This window comes from Nerophis lumbriciformis, linkage group LG01 (assembly GCF_033978685.3).
Source record: "Nerophis lumbriciformis linkage group LG01, RoL_Nlum_v2.1, whole genome shotgun sequence".
NCBI classification, from domain to species: domain Eukaryota; kingdom Metazoa; phylum Chordata; class Actinopteri; order Syngnathiformes; family Syngnathidae; genus Nerophis; species Nerophis lumbriciformis.
Window position 1 is genome coordinate 49,452,374 of NC_084548.2, and position 18,898 is coordinate 49,471,271.

Sequence of the window (18,898 nt, forward strand, 5' to 3'; positions counted from 1 at the left end):
CTCGGTGTCGCTCCTGGTATGCCCTGCTAGCGTCCATTCTTTCTGCTGCTCGATCGCCGTTTTCTGGTGCATATTTCACTACGTCCAGCTTTTAATCTGCAGTATATGATTTCCTTTTCGGTGCCATTTTAGTTCAGTCCTTCTCAGTTTTTATAAGTTACCGCCAACGTTGATGTGATCCATTTTAATAGCTCCGGCAGTAGCGTATAGCATATAGCAGTTAGCATTCCAAAACCCACAATGCACTTCTGCCATGACCCGCCCCCGCCAAATTCTTATTGGTTGGCGTGTGTGTGACGATTGCTGCCATTTGCTTCGTCGCTCACGCGAATGAGATAAATAATATTATTTGATATTTTACGATAATATGTTAATAATTTCACACATAAGTCGCTTCGGAATATACGTCGCACCCACGGCCAAACTATGAAAAAAACGTCGACTTATAGTCCGAAAAATACGGTACAAAGACACAGTGTTTAACTTTTTCACCGGGAAACAGGAATATATTGTAGGAATGTAACGATAAACGGTAGTAATGCAATTAAATTAATTTAAAAGATCTAAAATCCAAAAACTACACTTTTATTAATAACTCTTGGGCTCATTGGGATTTACTGGTGCCAGCTTGCTAGCTTAAATGCTAACATGAAAACAAAAGACATACGTCTTTCCTTATTAAAAACAACATATCCCAATCTAAACTTCTACAGACACATTACTGTCTAAGCAACTAAGCTATTCAGTCGTGCACATTGAACCTACAAGCTGTGCCCTCTTAGCACGGAATTATGATGATCGATCTTTTGAACATTTGAACTGTAAATGAATGTTGTGTTTTTGAACCGCTTCGATCAAATCCCAGCAGTAGTAACGCTAGCACAACAACAACAGGTGCCAACACCACCTATCATGTCAAAGCTGCTACCACCTTATAAATTATAATGAATGCCTTGTCATTTAGATGAGCACGACAAGAGACAGATTCTGACTACGAATGTTACCAAGCAGTGACTAAGTTTGTGGTCAAACGCTTGCACCCATTCGCCACAGTGCATGCTGCTGATTTTAGGTCGGTGAATGTTCAATTGTAGTCAGAGAAAAGTTGCCTGTTTTCCTTCAATGAGAGTTTCCCTCAGTCTTTCCCATTGTTACCTTTTTATCATTATCTTCAGACCCGAACCGTAGTTAGCGACGTACTGACCTTTTTAGTTGACTTGGTGAGTCGGCAAGCAACTCAACAAGTTCACAGATTTGATGCTAAGGAATGATGACACCACTTTTCCTTGCAGCATGAGGGAATTATTTTTCATGTCAAACACGGCAGTTTAGAGCATCTATAACTTTCATGGCTAAAACTTTTCCTCTCACTTGTTACACACACCACCTCCTCTATTATGCTCTCGCCCACAGGTCAGTTCAGAGTTCACACAGGACCCCAAGTATTGCTGCCCCAGGCTATGCCTGTAACACATTATATATTTTCTAGGGAGATGACAAAGATTTTCAACCTTAAGTACAGTTCAAACCCATAAACAAGACAGTTTAAGTAACTTGTTAATGTAACTGTTACATTCTTGGGTCATTTCCACATGTATTTTATTGGGTTAAATTGTACAGAAGAATATTTATTACTTATATTTTTTTATATATATATATATATATATATATATATATAGAGAGAGAGAGAGAGAGAGAGAGAGAGAGAGAGAGAGAGAGAGAGAGAGAGAGAGAGAGAGAGAGAGAGAGAGAGAGAGAGAGAGAGAGAGAGAGAGAGATGTCCGACGATATCGGACTGCCGATATTATCGGCCGATAAATGCTTTAAAATGTAATATCGGAAATTATCGGTATTGGTTTCAAAAAGTACAATTTATGACTGTACGGAGTGGTACACGGACGTAGGGAGAAGTACAGAGCAGTTGCGTCTCCCAGTCACTTGCCAACCCTCCCGAATTTCAGTGCCCCTCCCGAAAATGTCCCGGGGCAACCATTCTCCCGAATTTCTCCCGATTTCCACCCAGACAACAATATTGGAGGCGTGCCTTGAAGGCACTGCCTTTGCGTGCCGGCCCAGTCACATAATATGTATGGCTTTTCACACACACAAGTAAATGCAAAGCATACTTGGTCAACAGCCATACAGGTCACACTGAGGGTGGCCGTATAAACAACTTTAACACTGTTACTAATATGCCCCACACTGTGAACCCACACCAAACAAGAATGACAAACACATTTCGGGAGAACATCCGCACCGTAACACAACATAAACACAACAGAACAAATACCCAGAACCCCTTGCAGCACTAACTCTTCCGGGATGCTACAATATACACCCCCCGCTACCCCTACCCAAAACCCCGACCCCCCACCCCGCCCACATCAACCTCCTCATGTCCCAGATTCCAAGCTGCTGTTTTGAGGCATGTTAAAAAAAATAATGCACTTTGTGACTTCAATAATAAATATGGCAGTGCCATGTTGCCATTTTTTTCCGTAACTTGACTTGATTTATTTTGGAAAACCTTGTTACATTGTTTAATGCATCCAGCGGGGCATCACAACAAAATTAGGCATAATAAAGTGTTAATTCCACGACTGTATATATCGGTATCGGTTGATATCGGAATACGTAATTAAGAGTTGGACAATATCGGAATATCAGATATCGGCAAAAAAGCCATTATCGGACATCTCTCTCTCTCTCTCTCTCTCTCTCTCTCTCTCTCTCTCTCTCTCTCTCTCTCTCTCTCTCTCTCTCTCTCTCTCTCTCTCTCTCTCTCTCTCTCTCTCTATCTATATATATATATATATATATATATATATATATATATATTTTTTTTTTTTTTTTTTTTTTTTTTCCAATGCCTCATAAAACCTCACTGTTGGCTTTGTAAGGTCATGTTACATCCAAACTAAATAAAGTTGGTGCTAATCCACCTTTTTTTTTTTTCAAATAAGAATTGATAAGAGAATCAATAAAGAACCAAATCATAAAGCAGAATCGAAAGTAGAATCGGAACCTGAAAAATGTCATTAATACCCATCCCTAGTAGTGGTGGATTTCCATTCCATTCCTTTTTCAATGGCCAGATCAATCGTATTCGGCTTTGGTTGTGTGCATTTCGTTCCGTCTTCTCCATGACAAGGGTGAGTCCGCAACACGCAAAATGGCCTATTGAAGGATTGTGTGAGTGCGTTTGATTTAATTGGCATTTTCAATGGTCTGATGTGTCGAGGCAAAATTTAGCATATCTGTATAAAGCACAGGGTTCAAAAGTAGTAAGTTATTGTCCAGAAATTGTCCTTACATTTGCATCTCCTCCTCCCAGTATTGTTGCATCAAGGCAAACACATCAAAATGGATTGCATTGGCTATTTTGCTCATTTAAGAGACACAATTCTCCATGCACGAGCTTCATAGATCAGCTATACTATCGAATTTGCGCGTGTTTTAATAAAGGCAAACTTTTAGTAAATCAGCCCCTGTAGCTCTCTGTCTGCTTAAGTCACTTTGTCACTTCAGATCTATTTTTGATTCAAGGCTTTGTAAACTTGCAGAGATGATTGTGAAAACCTCCATACAAAGATGGAGAACAAAGTGTTTTTTTTGCAAACCCAAAATTATTATTGGTTTATCCTTTTGTCTCTACAAGACAGTTATATTGATGCTTACCTCGGACCGATTTCTATCTCATCAGAATCAGAGCAAATCTGAGTAATCTCTTCTCTGAATTTTACTCTGTTGCCACTGCGGTGCACTTTCAAAACAGTATTAACTTGTCATTCTGCATATAAAAATATAAGCTAAGAAAAAGGAGAAAAATAGAGTGTACTGACCTGATTTACAAACTCCGTAGATAAGTAAGCAAAGAAGAGTGAGTTTTTTGCACGCTGAGTGTGACATGCTGTCAGTGGATGCTGAGCCCTTCGTGACATCAAATACATTTAAATAGCTGTTTAGTGTCCCGGTGGGGTGTTGAGATGTGTAAACTGAATTCTAAAGTTATCTTGGTTTAAACAGTCATGGTGTTTCCTGGTTGTCTGTGGACCGTGGCCCATATATCAGGATGGGGCATGTCTGTTGAACCACTGCCAGCATTCCTCCACCCGTTAACGCCCTCCTACGTCTCGTCTGCGTCTCCCTTCTAATCCATGTGAGGGCAGTCCGGGACACATTCCTCACACCCCATGATTTCTCCACACAGGATGGCTACAATAGAGGTCTTACCTAAAGTAACATTTTTGCTTTACTCCTACTTCTAAGTATAGTTGGATAAACAGCAATAGTTTATACAAATCGACTGATTATTTTTGGCTACACTAAAGGAATGATACATTCCGTGTCCTAATTCCATGCACTCCTGATGCTGTCCTGCCCACGTCCTGCATACTTCACCTTAGCTGACTAATAAATAAGGGTTAGCGGAGTCACAGGTAGAACATTTGCTCAGCAGCATAAACAATATAATGATAACTTGTGCACTGACTTCAGTCGTCCTCGATTCATATCAGAATCGTTTTATTGCCATTGTTTGAGAACGGGTTCACAAACTAGGATTTTTTCTTGGTGCAATCGTGCAACATAAAACACATATAACACAGATTTGGTAATAACAAGAGCTGTAACTGAGCTATCAGATCTTGTTGTAGACTTAAAAGGAATTCAAAGGAGCTACTGTTAGGAGTTATTGTTCATGTGCCTGATGGCCGAGGGGAAAAAACTGTTTGATTGCAACACCTTTTGAGAATATATTCAGTCAGAAAGTTTAAATCCCATCATGGGTCATAATTTGTTTTACTTTGTGCTTAGTACTGATTCAAAAGATCTAAAAGGGGAACCTGATAAAGAACCTGACTGACACTGGTTGAGCACAGGTGTCAAGCCATCTCCTCAAACTTTTAGTATGTATTGTTCTGCCCTTTACAGACAAGCGATTCATTGATGAAACAGAGGTTTCGCTATAGATCACTTAGTTTTTCTTCTAAAATCAATTTATGACAAGACAATTGGACAATTATATGCCTCTAACTTTGTGGAAATAGTAACAAAACAGTAATATAAGGGCTTTCTCTGTGCCACTCACAAAGTACACTCAACAAAGGCCGGCGTAGATGAGTTTGGTGTGAAAGAACTTGAGAATCCTAACCTATAACTATCTGGCATTGAACAAGAATAAAGATTGTCAGTCGGGCCCTGTGACTTCTGACCCCACATGAGCTTCTGATTGAAGTGACTAAAACGTTCATAGACATTCAGTCCATATCTTTTTTTCTTGATTCATTTCAGACGGCCGGGTATCCCAACATTTTTCTCTATATGGTGGGTATTCAATGAATTATTTTTGAATACAGTCAGATGGTCAAATGCATATCTATTGCTAATCTAAAGTATATGTCTTAATGATGGGAGCGAACGGACAGTGGATTGACGCTCATTGCTAAATTAGGGCCTAAGCAGAATTTTATATTATTTCACTCAAAACTTAAATTAGATGCATATTTTGGACTAGATTTAGAGTTATTTTGGATGCAAAAAATAAAATGATTAAAAAAAAAAAATTAGAACATTCATTTGACAAGGGAAATTTGTGGCGGAGCAGGAAGGACTACGTTTGCCTTAAAATGTCATATAAAGGAGAGTCATTCATTAATTGCCATTTTTCATGCTTCTTTCCCCCTCACACAAATACCTGCAGTGTGCTTATACTGGTCCAAGTTCTTCTATACAACAGGAGTGTTCCAGTGTTTTATTATGTCTAATTCGCGGCAAAACTGTTAGTCTCTCCCGCGTGTGGTTTCATTCCTGTGCCGGATTTTGGCTCCCAGGCCGCCAGTTGAATAGCCCTGTTCTACATTCTATATCCGTAAGAATCATGAACCAAGTTTAGATCATTCAACATGTTTCTTGTAACTCTTATAACTAGAGATGTCCGATATTGTCTTTTTTGCCGATATCCGATATTCCGATATTGTCCAACGCTTAATTACCGATACCGATATCAACCAATACCGATATACACAGTCGTGGAATTAACACATTATTATGCCTAATTTTGTTGTGATGCCCCGCTGGATGCATTAAACAATGTGACAAGGTTTTCCAAAATAAGAGAACAACTTTTGCTGAGAGAGCATTAGGAGGTTGAGGTTGGGGGGGCGGGGTTGAGGTGGATGGGGCTCGGGGGTAGCGGGGGTGTATATTGTAGCGTCCCGGAAGAGTTAGTGCTGCAAGGGGTTCTGGGTATTTGTTCTGTTGTGTTTATGTTGTGTTACGGTGCGAATGTTCTCCCAAAATGTGTTTGTCATTCTTGTTTGGTGTGGGTTCACAGTGTGGCGCATATTTGTAACAGTGTTAAAGTTGTTTATACGGCCACCCTCAGTGTGACCTGTGTGGCTGTTGATCAAGTATGGTTGCATTCACTTGTGTGTGTGTCAAAAGCCGCAGATATTATGTGACTGGGCCGGCACGCAAAGGCAGTGCCTTCAAGGTTTATTGGCGCTCCGTACTTCTTTCTACGTCCGTGTACACAGCAGCGTTTTAAAAACTCAGAAAAATTTTACTTTTTGAAACCGATACCGATAATTTCCGATAATACATTTTAAAGCATTTATCGGCCGATAATATCGGCAGTCCGATATTATCGGACATCCCTACTTATAACCCTTTTATAGAGCACTAATTTATTACTTGGAAATCCAAAAATCTAACACTTATGGATGGTTCCACTATTGTATGTGTTCACTTTTGTAAAAAGTATGTAAAAATAAAATAGCAATATATTATACTTTTATTTCATTATGTTTCATTGTAACATTCATTAGTTCATTACTGTCATTAACTTTCTGATTTGGAAAAGTAATGTGGTTCTACTGTCCTTTAGTGATGCATTTGTTTTAAAGGGGAACTGCCCTTTTTGGGGAATTTTGCCTACTATTCACAATCATGAGAAACATGACAATGTTTTTTTGGTTTTGTTTGCATTCTAAATAGTAAATAAATGCGATCAAAAGTTTGCTTCCAATAGAGCCTATTGGAGCCGCACAATTTCGCCTACAAGGCCTTTAAAAAAACATCTCCATTGAGGTTTCATATACATGTTGTAAATATATAAGTAATTTAGTAACGGGCACATTTTTAATAACATTTAATATTTACGTAGTTTGCTCATTTTAAGCAAATGCGCTGCATTAATTTCTATAACGCATTACAAGGTTTGCTTTTTTTTTCTTAATCACTGTTTATTACTCTCTGCAGACTGTATGAGAGCCAACAAACATAATAAAACATCACAAACTGTACAATGTCTGCTGTCATTAGGATACCGACTGCTGGGATGTTAAGACATTCCCATTTAGGTGAAGAATTGTCTCAAAATCCTCACAAAGAAACAGGGTTTGAGGGTGGGGGTACCAAGCTTCATTTCGTGTCGTCCTGGCCATTTCCGGGTCTTAAATGGTTGTCAAAGTGTACCAACTTGTTGGAATACCTACTCAGACTACTTCTGTGCAGGTGAGATGCATGATTTATGATCTAGAATAAACATACAGGAAGCAGGGAAGTGAGGAAGCAGCAGACCACTTGATGATAGGGACACACAGAAGTGATCATGTCGCCGCTATAAATAGTTTGTCTACGTTAGCGCTTATAATAACAATATCAATAAGACTTGTTTAAAATTGAAGTTATGAAATGTAAATGAAGTATTGTTGGCAGCTTTTGAATGTTTATTGTATTTTATGGGAAAAATAGTGGAGCTCCCATTGGCTCTGCTGTAAATGAACATTTATTTACGTTTATTTAATATTTAAAATGCATTCAAAATAAAATCTATCCGTCGTCATGTCTTTCATAATGATTGTAAACGATAGGCAACATTTAAAAAAAGTGCTGTTACCCTTTAAGTACCAAATAAGGTTCCACACATTCCATAGCTTGGGTGTTCAATTCACAACACTTTGCAAGATCGGGTTTAATATATTTTCTTGCCCGTAATATGATATTTTAAGGCTAAGATATCTTTAAGATAACTTGGCATTTCATTGAACCCCGATTGCTGTAAAATCTTGGCCCCATTCGATTGATGGCAGCCAGCACATGGATGGTAACATAAGCTTTTTAATAGAGCTTATTATATGAATCTACTGTATGTGATCCTTGAGCCCAAAGTGACTGACTTAGAAAAGTGGCCGACATCACAGGAGCAAAGCCTCTGCAAAGCATTCAAAACGCTACACAATTGATTGTGTAACAACTGTCACTCACAGTGACTTCACATTATAGGGGTGGCAAGCAATCTCTGGGCATTTATGGTATATTTTAGAGAACAGAAATTGATTGACAGGTTTTTCGAAAGAAAAAGCACTTTGGCACCTATTATCAGCTGACTGCTGCTGGGGCTGGTCGCCTTTTTCAAAAGTATGCTTTGAAAATTCAATTTCGGCGCATCAAAATGAAAAATCATTGTGACTGCAGGAAGTCAATCGCAGGACCAAATGTGTTTTTTTTCTTTTTTTGTTTGTTGTTGTCATGACATGTGATTCAACCCATTGAACTACATGACAAATAAGATAGTCAGCCAGGAAAAGTGGGCTGGATGCCGCGATGTGTGGTTCATGATTGACGCTGACATTTCTGTCTTTCCATCTTGTGCAGACATCGACGAGTGCTCCTTTGACCGTGCCTGCGACCATTTCTGTGTCAACTCTGCAGGAAGCTTCCAGTGCCTTTGTCACAAGGGCTACGTCCTCTACGGCCTGGCGCACTGCGGAGGTGAGCCAGCCTCGTCTCTCGGCTCCTCGCTCCTCTCCTGTCCATCACGCTTCTTTCTCTTCCGACACCTCTTTGGTAACCCCCAGTTACCGTTGAACAGGAAGAATTGACATATTCATGTAAGAAGGTGTAAAGTAGGAAGGTAACAAGGTAAAGGGTTGCCAGATGTCTTGGTTGTCCTTTATATAAACGGTAGGAATGTCCGATAATGGCTTTTTGCCAATATCCGATATTCCGATATTGTCCAACTCTTTAATTACCGATACCGATATCAACCGATACCGATATCAACAGATATATGCAGTCGTGGAATTAACACATTATTATGCCTAATTTGGACAACCAGGTATGGTGAAGATAAGGTACTTTTTAAAAAAAATTATAAAATAAGATAAATAAATTTAAAACATTTTCTTGAATAAAAAAGAAAGTAAAACAATATAAAAACAGTTACATAGAAACTAGTAATTGATAAAAATGAGTAAAATTAACTGTTAAAGGTTAGTACTATTAGTGGACCAGCAGCACGCACAATCATGTGTGCTTACGGACTGTATCCCTTGCAGACTGTATTGATATATATTGATATATAATGTAGGAACCAGAATATTAATAACAGAAAGAAACAACTCTTGTGTGAATGAGTGTGAATGAGTGAGGGAGGTTTTTTGGGTTGGTGCACTAATTGTAAGTGTATCTTGTGTTTTTTTATGTTGATTTAATTAAAAAAATTAAATAAAATTTTTTAAAAAACGATACCGATAATAAAAAAAAGGATACCGATAATTTCCAATATTACATTTTAACGCATTTATCGGCCGATAATATCGGCAGGCCGATATTATCGGACATCCCTAATAAACGGTTTAGTGTGCTTCAAAGAAAAAAGACATGCTTTGTAATGAGATGCTTGTAAGAAAGTCTCCAGTTTTAAAAGTTCCAAACCAACAAATAAACAGGATTAGTTTTTTTCTATATTTTCAGGGTGTACAATCGTTACACCATCCAACTCATTCATCTGAATGTCACCACATTGAGAATATCAACATGAAAACATCCCTGCATACAACCGCATCTTAAGAGAAAAAGTAACCAAATGCTTGGTGTGATGGATTACCCAGCTAGTTTGAGTCTCTGCAAGTTGATTTCCAGAAAGACTGAAATAAGCAGAAACAGGTGGCTGCCCGGAAGGCAGGAAATCAATCTGAGAAGTTGCGTTACACTTGGCAGCCATGTAAAGCGTAGGTGATTTGTGCTGCAGTTAATGGACTACAACATGGTTTTAAAAAAGTGTTAGACTACGTGACTTCAAGGTCTAAGACATCACTGCACTGTGGAGGTACTGTCGTAAGGAGGGAAGTGTGAATGTTTCAGGGGTGGACGAGTCAGGGCTACCATAGCATGTGGCCTGCTGAAGCACATCAGGCCGCTTTGGCGTCCCTTTGAGTATCCTCAGCGTTCTCCAGAGTAAAATGTTATGTAAACCAACAACAACAGTGCTCATGCACCTACAGTGGAACCTCGATTTACTTAGGCCTCTATTGTGACCTTTTCGGTTTATGAACGTTTACATCGCGCCAAGTATGCCTCTGTGTGCGAACAATGTCTTGGCGTAAAAACGCTTCATTTAATTATTCATTCATTTTGCAGGCTGCTTGAAGTCATCTGGGGCTGTCATTTTGATGACATCATATCCTATACATACGTTTTTCGACCATTTCGAATGGTTTCGACAGCAAGCTGCACTTCTGACATGTTTATTTCCACAATTTTCAAACCTTGTTGTGTCAGCCTGTCTTAGATATCACTTTGTGTGATCAGAAACCCTTTAAATGTGTCCAAACTCTCACAGTCTCGCTGTATAGCTTTGGGTTGTTGGACAACCGCTTTGAGCTAGCATTTTAGCTAGTTAGCCTGGGGTTGCGGCACCTTCATTTCGAGAGTTTTATCAGCTAAGGCGGCTTTAAATCATTAATTGTGATGAGAACGAAAAAAGATGCCACAGCGGACCTTTATTACAGCGAAGGAGAAGGCACAAGCTGATGAAAGATGGCCTTACACTGCTAGATAGTGCTAGTGCTAGCAGTGACTACGTTTATCACTCCCAATGTTCAACAATGCCACAAATACACAAGGTAAAATTATTTTCCTTTTTTTGTTTTTCATTGTAGCAACATAATGGTTAACGTTTTGTGTGTGTGTGTGTGTGTGCGTGTGTGTGTGTGTGTGTGTGTGTGTGTGTGTGTGTGTGTGTGTGTGTGTGTGTGTGTGTGTGTGTGTTGACATTTAAGCTTGCTGTAATGTTGTTTGGATAAACAACAGATTGTTGAGCCATTACCCCCTTATTATGTTGTTTTGAAATAGGGACTTGTCAAGGCTAGAACCAATTATTCATGTTTACGTTGCTTCTTATGGGAAACTCTGATTCACTGTACAAACTTTTCGGTTTGCAAACCATGTTCAAGAACCCATTAAATACACAAATCGAGGTCCCTCTCTACTTGCACGTGCAAGCCCTCGCTGCAACACACAAAGTTATGTACCAAAACACTCTCCATCCATCCATTTATTTTCTACTGCTTGTCCATTTGAGGTCGCGGGGGGTGCAGGAGCCTATCTCAGCACCAAACATGGCAAAACATATACATTTAACCCCAATTTCACATCAGTTTTAGGCTTTCATTGATAGAATATTGTATTCATGTAAAGCAGGGGTCGGGAACCTTTTTGGCCTAGAGAGCCATGAAAGCCAAATATTTTAAAATGTATTTCCATGAGAGCCATATAATATTTTTTTTAACACTGAATACAACTAAATGCGTGCATTTTTAAGTAAGACCAACATTTTTCGAGTATAATAAGTCTCTTATTCTTTTTAATAACATTGTTATTCTGAAGCTAACCAATCCATCCATCCATCCATTTTCTACCGCTTATCCCTTTTGGGGTCACGGGGGGCGCTGGAGCCTATCTCAGCTACAATCGCGCGGAAGGCGGGGTACACCCTGGACAAGTCGCCACCTCATCGCAGGGCCAACACAGATAGACAGACAACATTCACACTCACATTCACACACTAGGGCCAATTTAGTGTTGCCAATCAACCTATCCCCAGTACTAAATAAAATACTTCTTACCATTAATACAACTTCTTGAACAGGTGCGGTAGAAAACGGATGGATGCATTGAAATGCATGAGAATGTTTTATATTTTGAACGTTATTTTTAACACTGTGATTACTAATGTCAACTAAGATTTATCTGAGAGCCAGATGCAGTCATCAAAAGAGCCACATCTGGCTCGAGAGCCATAGGTTCCCTACCCCTGATGTAAAGGATATGATATGTTAGTTCACTACTTTTACAGTGCGTTAGGTTTGGTACAAATTTGCTGAAAATTAAGCATCTTAGCAAAGCAAATGCAAATAGTGCCTCATTCTCTAAATACTATATCATACTGACACAATATATAACACAGTTTTACCCCCTAGAAAATGAGTATGAGTTATTTTTGCATGAGATATTATTACGTGCAAATCAAGAAGTGACACCAAGTAACCAACCTGCTGAAATACAGCCATGACACAGAAAACGGATCCAAAAAAGTGTCTCAAATCAGGAACAAATTAGTTTGAACTTGTGATTTTAATTAAAACGTAGCAAAGGGGAGCCCTAGGCTTTTGTAGTTTGAAGATTTTTTTTCTCCCATATGAATATGCAATTTATGTATGAAAAAAAATATTCATAAATGTTATATATAGTTAATATAGCTTTAAAAGTTTGACAATAAGGTTGCTTGAATCGAATTAAGATTGTCCAACTACCTACAACGCCCCCAATCAAAAATATGAAATGGTTCATTCCACCGAGCTTGGAACACTTCACTCAACACAGAAGTACCTACTCAGTGGCCTAGTGGTTAGAGTGTCCGCCCTGAGATCGGTAGGTTGTGAGTTCAAAACCCCGGCCGAGTCATACCAAAGACTATAAAAATGGGACCCATTGCCTCCCTGCTTGGCACTCAGTATCAAGGGTTGGAATTGGGGGTTAAATCACCAAAATGATTCCCGGGCGCGGCCACTGCTGCTGCCCACTGCTCCCCTCACCTCCCAGGGGGTGATCAAGGGTGATGGGTCAAATGCAGAGAATAATTTCGCCACACCTAGTGTGTGTGTGACAATCATTGGTACTTTAACTTTAACTTTAAGTCATAATGCCATTAAAGCTCGCCTTTAAGCATTCACACACAGCACCAGCATTTTGGAACAAGGATGAGACGATAGAAGAAAGGTAAAAATGTAATAAATCAATTTGTGGCAGCATAGGAGAAAATTATGTACACGTTTTCGTTTTTTGCATCTAATAGCACGTAACTGTGGTTCGCGCAAAGACCCTTGAAACGGAGGCATCACTAGGTTTAAAAGACAGGGCAGACTTATTTCCCAGGAGATGCACTAATAATAATATAATCATGGTAACAATAATGTTTTGTTATGATTCATATTATCCACTGATGATAATCCTATGTGTATCAACTAATTTATACTGAAAGGAGGACTGCACTTTTTTATTTTATTTTGCCTATCGTTCCCAATTCTTATAAGAGACAAGAATGTATTTTATTATTTTAAAAACAATAAAATAGCTTGTAAAATGCGGCTAATGGAAGTCACTGTTGAATCCTTCAAAACCCTCCATCAACATTTTGTATACACACTGTAAATATATATATATATATATATATATATATATATATATATATATACATAATGTAGTAACAGACACTATGTACAATATTTTGGTCATTTTTAGCAATACCGGAACGTCTTTCTTCAGCGTATTTATTTCCGTTTCCATAGCAGCACACTTCCGACTTCTGGCAACAAACGCAAGTGTATACTAATCATGGCAGACTTGGTAATAGATAACGAAGACTACTATTTTTGGACAAATGAGGATTTACAACCTTATCTTTTTGAAACTGAATATACGGAGGGTGAACTGCTGTTTATAAAGCGAGTACGAACAGGGGATGAAACGTTGGAGCAGGCGGAAGACGAGAGAGTGAGGTTGGCATGATTTGGTCACAAATGTGGAACTTTGAGCCAAGCAATGCCGAATTAATGGTGTGCTTACCCAAATCAACTGGAAACATCCCCGGCCAGCTTGACCAAACAGACAACTTTCTATCGAGTAAGTCACTATATCATTATTCATGATACATGAAGCACATCACCCTACATTTACAGTACATACGCTGTCAAGCTAACTGTGTACACACAAAACATGAAATGTGGGCTAGCACTTTACAGATAGTGTAATATGATTGTTTATGTTTTTTCATTCAGTACAGATTGTTGTCCTATTGCGTTGTTTTGTGTATTGCAAACTCAGAAGCCATTCAGCTGTTGACACAGTTGCTAGCTTACCTCTTGCCGTAGTTAGCTAGCTTACGATATGTTGCCAAAATGTTCCTTCCCTAGCAAAACAGTTTCTCAGTGTTCGCTCTTACAATATCAATGTTGCTACATCTTGGTTATTATACAAGTTACGGAACGTTTTTAGATGCATTTTCAAAGTGATTTAGAGGCAGAATGCATTGCTCCCATCAGCTGCATTGCTAGCCACCTAGAACGAGCCGATTATTAAACAAACAAAAAAAAGCTTTTGTTTTATTGTCGCTCATAAGGATGGTGAAAGAGAGGCAAAACATTTTAAAGAAGTGTAACTCCCCTTGAACACTCCGAAGGACAACTTGACATATTTACCGTACTTCTTATTCAAGTCAATAAAGACAGATTATATGATTATTTAAATGTGTTTTATTATATAAAATCAATTTGGCTTCCTTTGTAAAAACAAAACACAATTATTTAGAGGTTTATCTAGATATGTTCTATATATGTTAATCCCGTCTTTAAAAAGTTAAACACCTGAGAAAGGTTTTTGAATGTGTTTTAAAGAGCTGATTTTAACTAAATCCATGCAATAATAAAAGTTTTTAGTGCTTGTAAACACTAAGTCTGTGTGGCCCGGGGGCCGTATCTGATTTTGTGTGGCCCGAGAAAGCATAAAAAAAAAATTGTGTTTCTTTTTTTTTTTTTTACTAAATGCATTCAGTATTTAAATTTTGACAGACGAAATGCATATATTTTAAACATTATTGTTATATGATGCTGACAAATATATACTGTATTTCAAAAATATTTTTGTAAAGGTAAAAATAGATATCTGCTTTTCACCTTTACTTATGGTTTTAAAGCAGGTTATCCATTAATTTGTACATAAAAAAAAAAATCCAACAATCAAATGCGGAGGCAATTGTGTAATAATATCATAAGTTGATTATACATTTATATTAGAGCTGTCAAATATATATATATATATATATATATATATATATATATATATATATATATATATATATATATATATATATATATATATATATATATATATATATATAATTTATTGTTTTAATCAGTTGCATTACGCTTGAATTTAGATTAATCATGATTAATCACAGGTTTTGACCAGCGTGCATAATTTAAATTATGTTAACAAAGCAGCCCTTACAGCATTGTGGCCCTCTATGAAAACCAGTTTGACAGCTAAGATTGATGGTATCTGTTTTAGCCAGCAGTCATTCATTCACTTGCATATTGACAACATGATGTTAAAATGATATTATGCTTTTTTGTTTTAAAACAAACTTTTCAAGAACGGCTCTTGAAAAGGAGGGGTCGTCTTATCGTCTCATGCTTGGATCAATACTGTATCTCAAGTATGTAAAGTATAAAGACAAAGCTATAGTGATAAGGCACTATTTTGCTCTGTGTGGACGCACACACTAAAATGTCTGTTAGTTGAGAGAATAAAAGCGTCCAAATTGGATTTGCAAGGCTTTTTCTCCCATGATGGACAGTGCAGGCCACACCGAGCCGCTGAGAAGAGAAAAGACGGTCCGACATAAACGATTCGCTACAAGAGCACCGGTGATAAATGACTCTGGTGGGCTTTTCATTGCCGCTGTCGGAACTATTAGATAACCCTGGGGATTTATGGCACTCCCCACCGTACTTCCTCACTCGCCGCTCATAACTAAGGTTAGGTTGCCCCTGGTGTGCTCCCTCAACCCCAAATATAGCCGCCGAACAATCCCGGGAGCCGGGCTCAGGGTTTAACAATAGCCTCCCACTCAACAAACCCAGTCAGGTCGCTGACCTGCCGTGGAGTTCTGTGCCGAGACCTGTCAGCATTCTTCCACAGTGAGAGTTCATGCAGCCATTCTCTCTTCCTCGGCTTGCAAAACAATCTGCTCACTTATCTGCTAAGAAAATACACTCTGAGATGTTGTGACTTCATACCTCCTCAAGTGTTTTTTCTAAATGTTCCCGGTTCCATACAAGCAGCTTTGGCCTCGGCACAGACACATTCCTGTGGTGCGAACAAACGTGAGTGTGCATTTATTAACGTTCATTTGGAAACTGTGTTAGAAAGTCTTATGGAAGAATTTCCCCCTTTATGTAATGACATCAGATTGTAATAATCCATACATTTGACAAAACTCAAACAATCAATGGCGATTTAAAAATGGCCACATTTCCATGAAGTCTACTAAGGTGCAGGCATTGATTCAGAATTCCAATTTGTCTTATTAATTTTATTTGTTTTGTTCCGTCTTCAGTCCTCTGGACTTGTGTGCATGCAAAGAGAAAAGGCCTACGGGGGTTTGATTGTATTTCAAGTATAGAAGAGAATAAAAGCAGTAAGAATTGCTCACAATGTTTCCCAGCCGCTCTGGCCGACACGTCAACACTTGATGAGGTCATCATCCTCTTCAGGGACGAAAGAGGCATGCAGACACGTTTTATTCAGGGTGAATGATTGAATGAGACAAGAAGGAAGATTTCATATCAGCAGTCAGCATCATCAATTACGAACATTGTCTGCGTCTTCGCTTGTCTGCAGCTTTCATACATTTCCCTGTCTTGCTTAACACCCTTCTCCTTCGAAGTATTTTAATGCTTGTAGCGTTTGAAGGGACGTATAGTTTTTTTTCCCAATACTACTCTTCCTAATTGTGTTTTGATTGTGAATTTGAAAGTGGCAACATTAGAGCATATTCCATCCATTCATCCATTTTCTATGTCTAGTTTAGGGTCATGACAGGGGCTAGAGCAGGGGTGTCAAACTCATTTTTATTGAGGGCCACGTCACCCTCAAAGGGCCACATTTAACAGTGAATACATTTCAATATAAACAGATAATAGCCTTGTTACACACTTTGCAAAAGCAACTTTCTTTTTTCTTTTTTCTTTTTTTTTTTACAGATAACTTGCTTTGAAATCGTCAGTCAAGATGACAAGCCGGTATTTAAGTGTTTATTTTAGATAGCCAAAGTTCTACAGGTGTAGAACATATGCAATCGCCTGTGCATCATTTTTTCTATTAAAATTGAAAGAATAAATACTTTTAGCCAGAAAGTGCTTTTTCTTTTTTTTTTCTAGCCTTTCGCAGACCACATAAATGATCTGTTAGGCCAAATTAATGATGTGGTGGGCCACTTTAAATGATTTGGCAGGCCACATAAATGACATGGCGAAATACATAAAATTAGTGGCGAGCCATGGACGGCCACATTAAAATATGTGGCAGACAACATTAAATGTTATGGTGGACTACAGAAAATGAAGTGGTGCACCACATAAAATGATGTGGTGGGTCACTTTAAAAGATTTGGCATGCCACATAAATGATGTGGCGAAAATCATAAGATAACGTGGCGGGTCACTTTAAAATGACATCAAGGGCAGCTTTAAATTTGTGGCGGACCACATAAAATGATATGGTGGGCCACATAAATTATTTGGCTGGCCACATAAATTAAGTGGCTGAAATACCATTGCGGGCCACTTTAAAATGATATGGACGGCCACGTTAAAATATGTGGCAGACAACATTAAATGTTATGGTGGAAGACATAAAAGGATGTGGTGGGCCACTTTAAAAGATTTGGCATGCCACATAAATGATGTGGCGAAAATCATAAGATAAAGTGGCGGGTCACTTTAAAATGACATGGAGGGCAGCTTTAAATTTGTGGCGGACCACGTTAAATGTTATGGTGGACCACATAAAGGGATATGGTGGGCCATGTAAATGATTTGGCTGACCACGTAAATGATGTGGCTAACCACGTGAAATACCGTTGCGGGCCACTTTAAAATGACACAGACACATTATGACATAGACACATTAAAATTACATGACACATTATAATATGTGGCAGACCACATTAAATGTTATGGTGGACTACATAAAACTATGTCGTGGGCCACGAAAAAGGATTTGGCAGGCTACATAAATGATGTGGCGAAACACATAAAATAATGTGGTGGGCCACTTTAAAATGATATGGAGGGCAGCTTTAAATTTGTGGCGGACCACATTAAATGTTATGGTGGATCACATAAAATAATTTGGCTGGCCACATAAATGATGTGCCTAACCACATATACCATTGTGAGTTACTTGAAAATATCATAGATGGCCACATTAAAATATGTGGCAGACCACATTAAATGTTATGGTGGACTACATAAAATGACGTGGTAAGCCATGGACGGCCACTTTAAAATATGTGGCAGACAACATTAAATGTTATGGTGAACTACAGAAAATGAAGTGGTGCACCACACAAAATGATGGGGTGGGCCACTTTAAAATGACATGGAGGGCAGCTTTAAATTTGTGACGGACCACGTTAAATGTTATGGTGGACAACATAAAATGATATGGTGGCCCACAAAAAATGAATTGGCTGGCCACGTAAATGATGTGGCTGACCACATGAAATACCGCTGCGGGCCAATTTAAAATGACATAGATGGCCACATTAAAATATGTGGCAGACCACATTAAATGTTATGGTGGACTACATAAAATAACGTGGTGGGCCAGAAAAAAATTATTAGGCAGGTGACATAAATTATGTGGCTGACCACATGAAATAATGTGATGGGTCACTTTAAAATGACATAGATGGCCAAATTAAAATATGTGGCAGACAACATTAAATGTTGTGGTGTACCACATAAAATGATTTGGCAGGCCACAAAAA

The 18,898-nt window shown here is 38.5% G+C and overlaps 1 protein-coding gene across 3 annotated transcripts in view; it reads left to right on the forward strand.

Moving 5' to 3' along the window:
* The window catches only part of LOC133622555 (signal peptide, CUB and EGF-like domain-containing protein 3), a 236,710-nt gene that overhangs the window by 196,518 nt on the left and 21,294 nt on the right, over positions 1–18,898 (forward strand). For all 3 annotated transcript variants that reach the window (XM_061985394.2, XM_061985402.2, XM_061985388.2), the window contains one exon: positions 8,659–8,775. In XM_061985394.2, the coding sequence (XP_061841378.1) occupies positions 8,659–8,775 (117 nt within the window). The remainder of the gene's footprint in view (positions 1–8,658; positions 8,776–18,898) is intronic.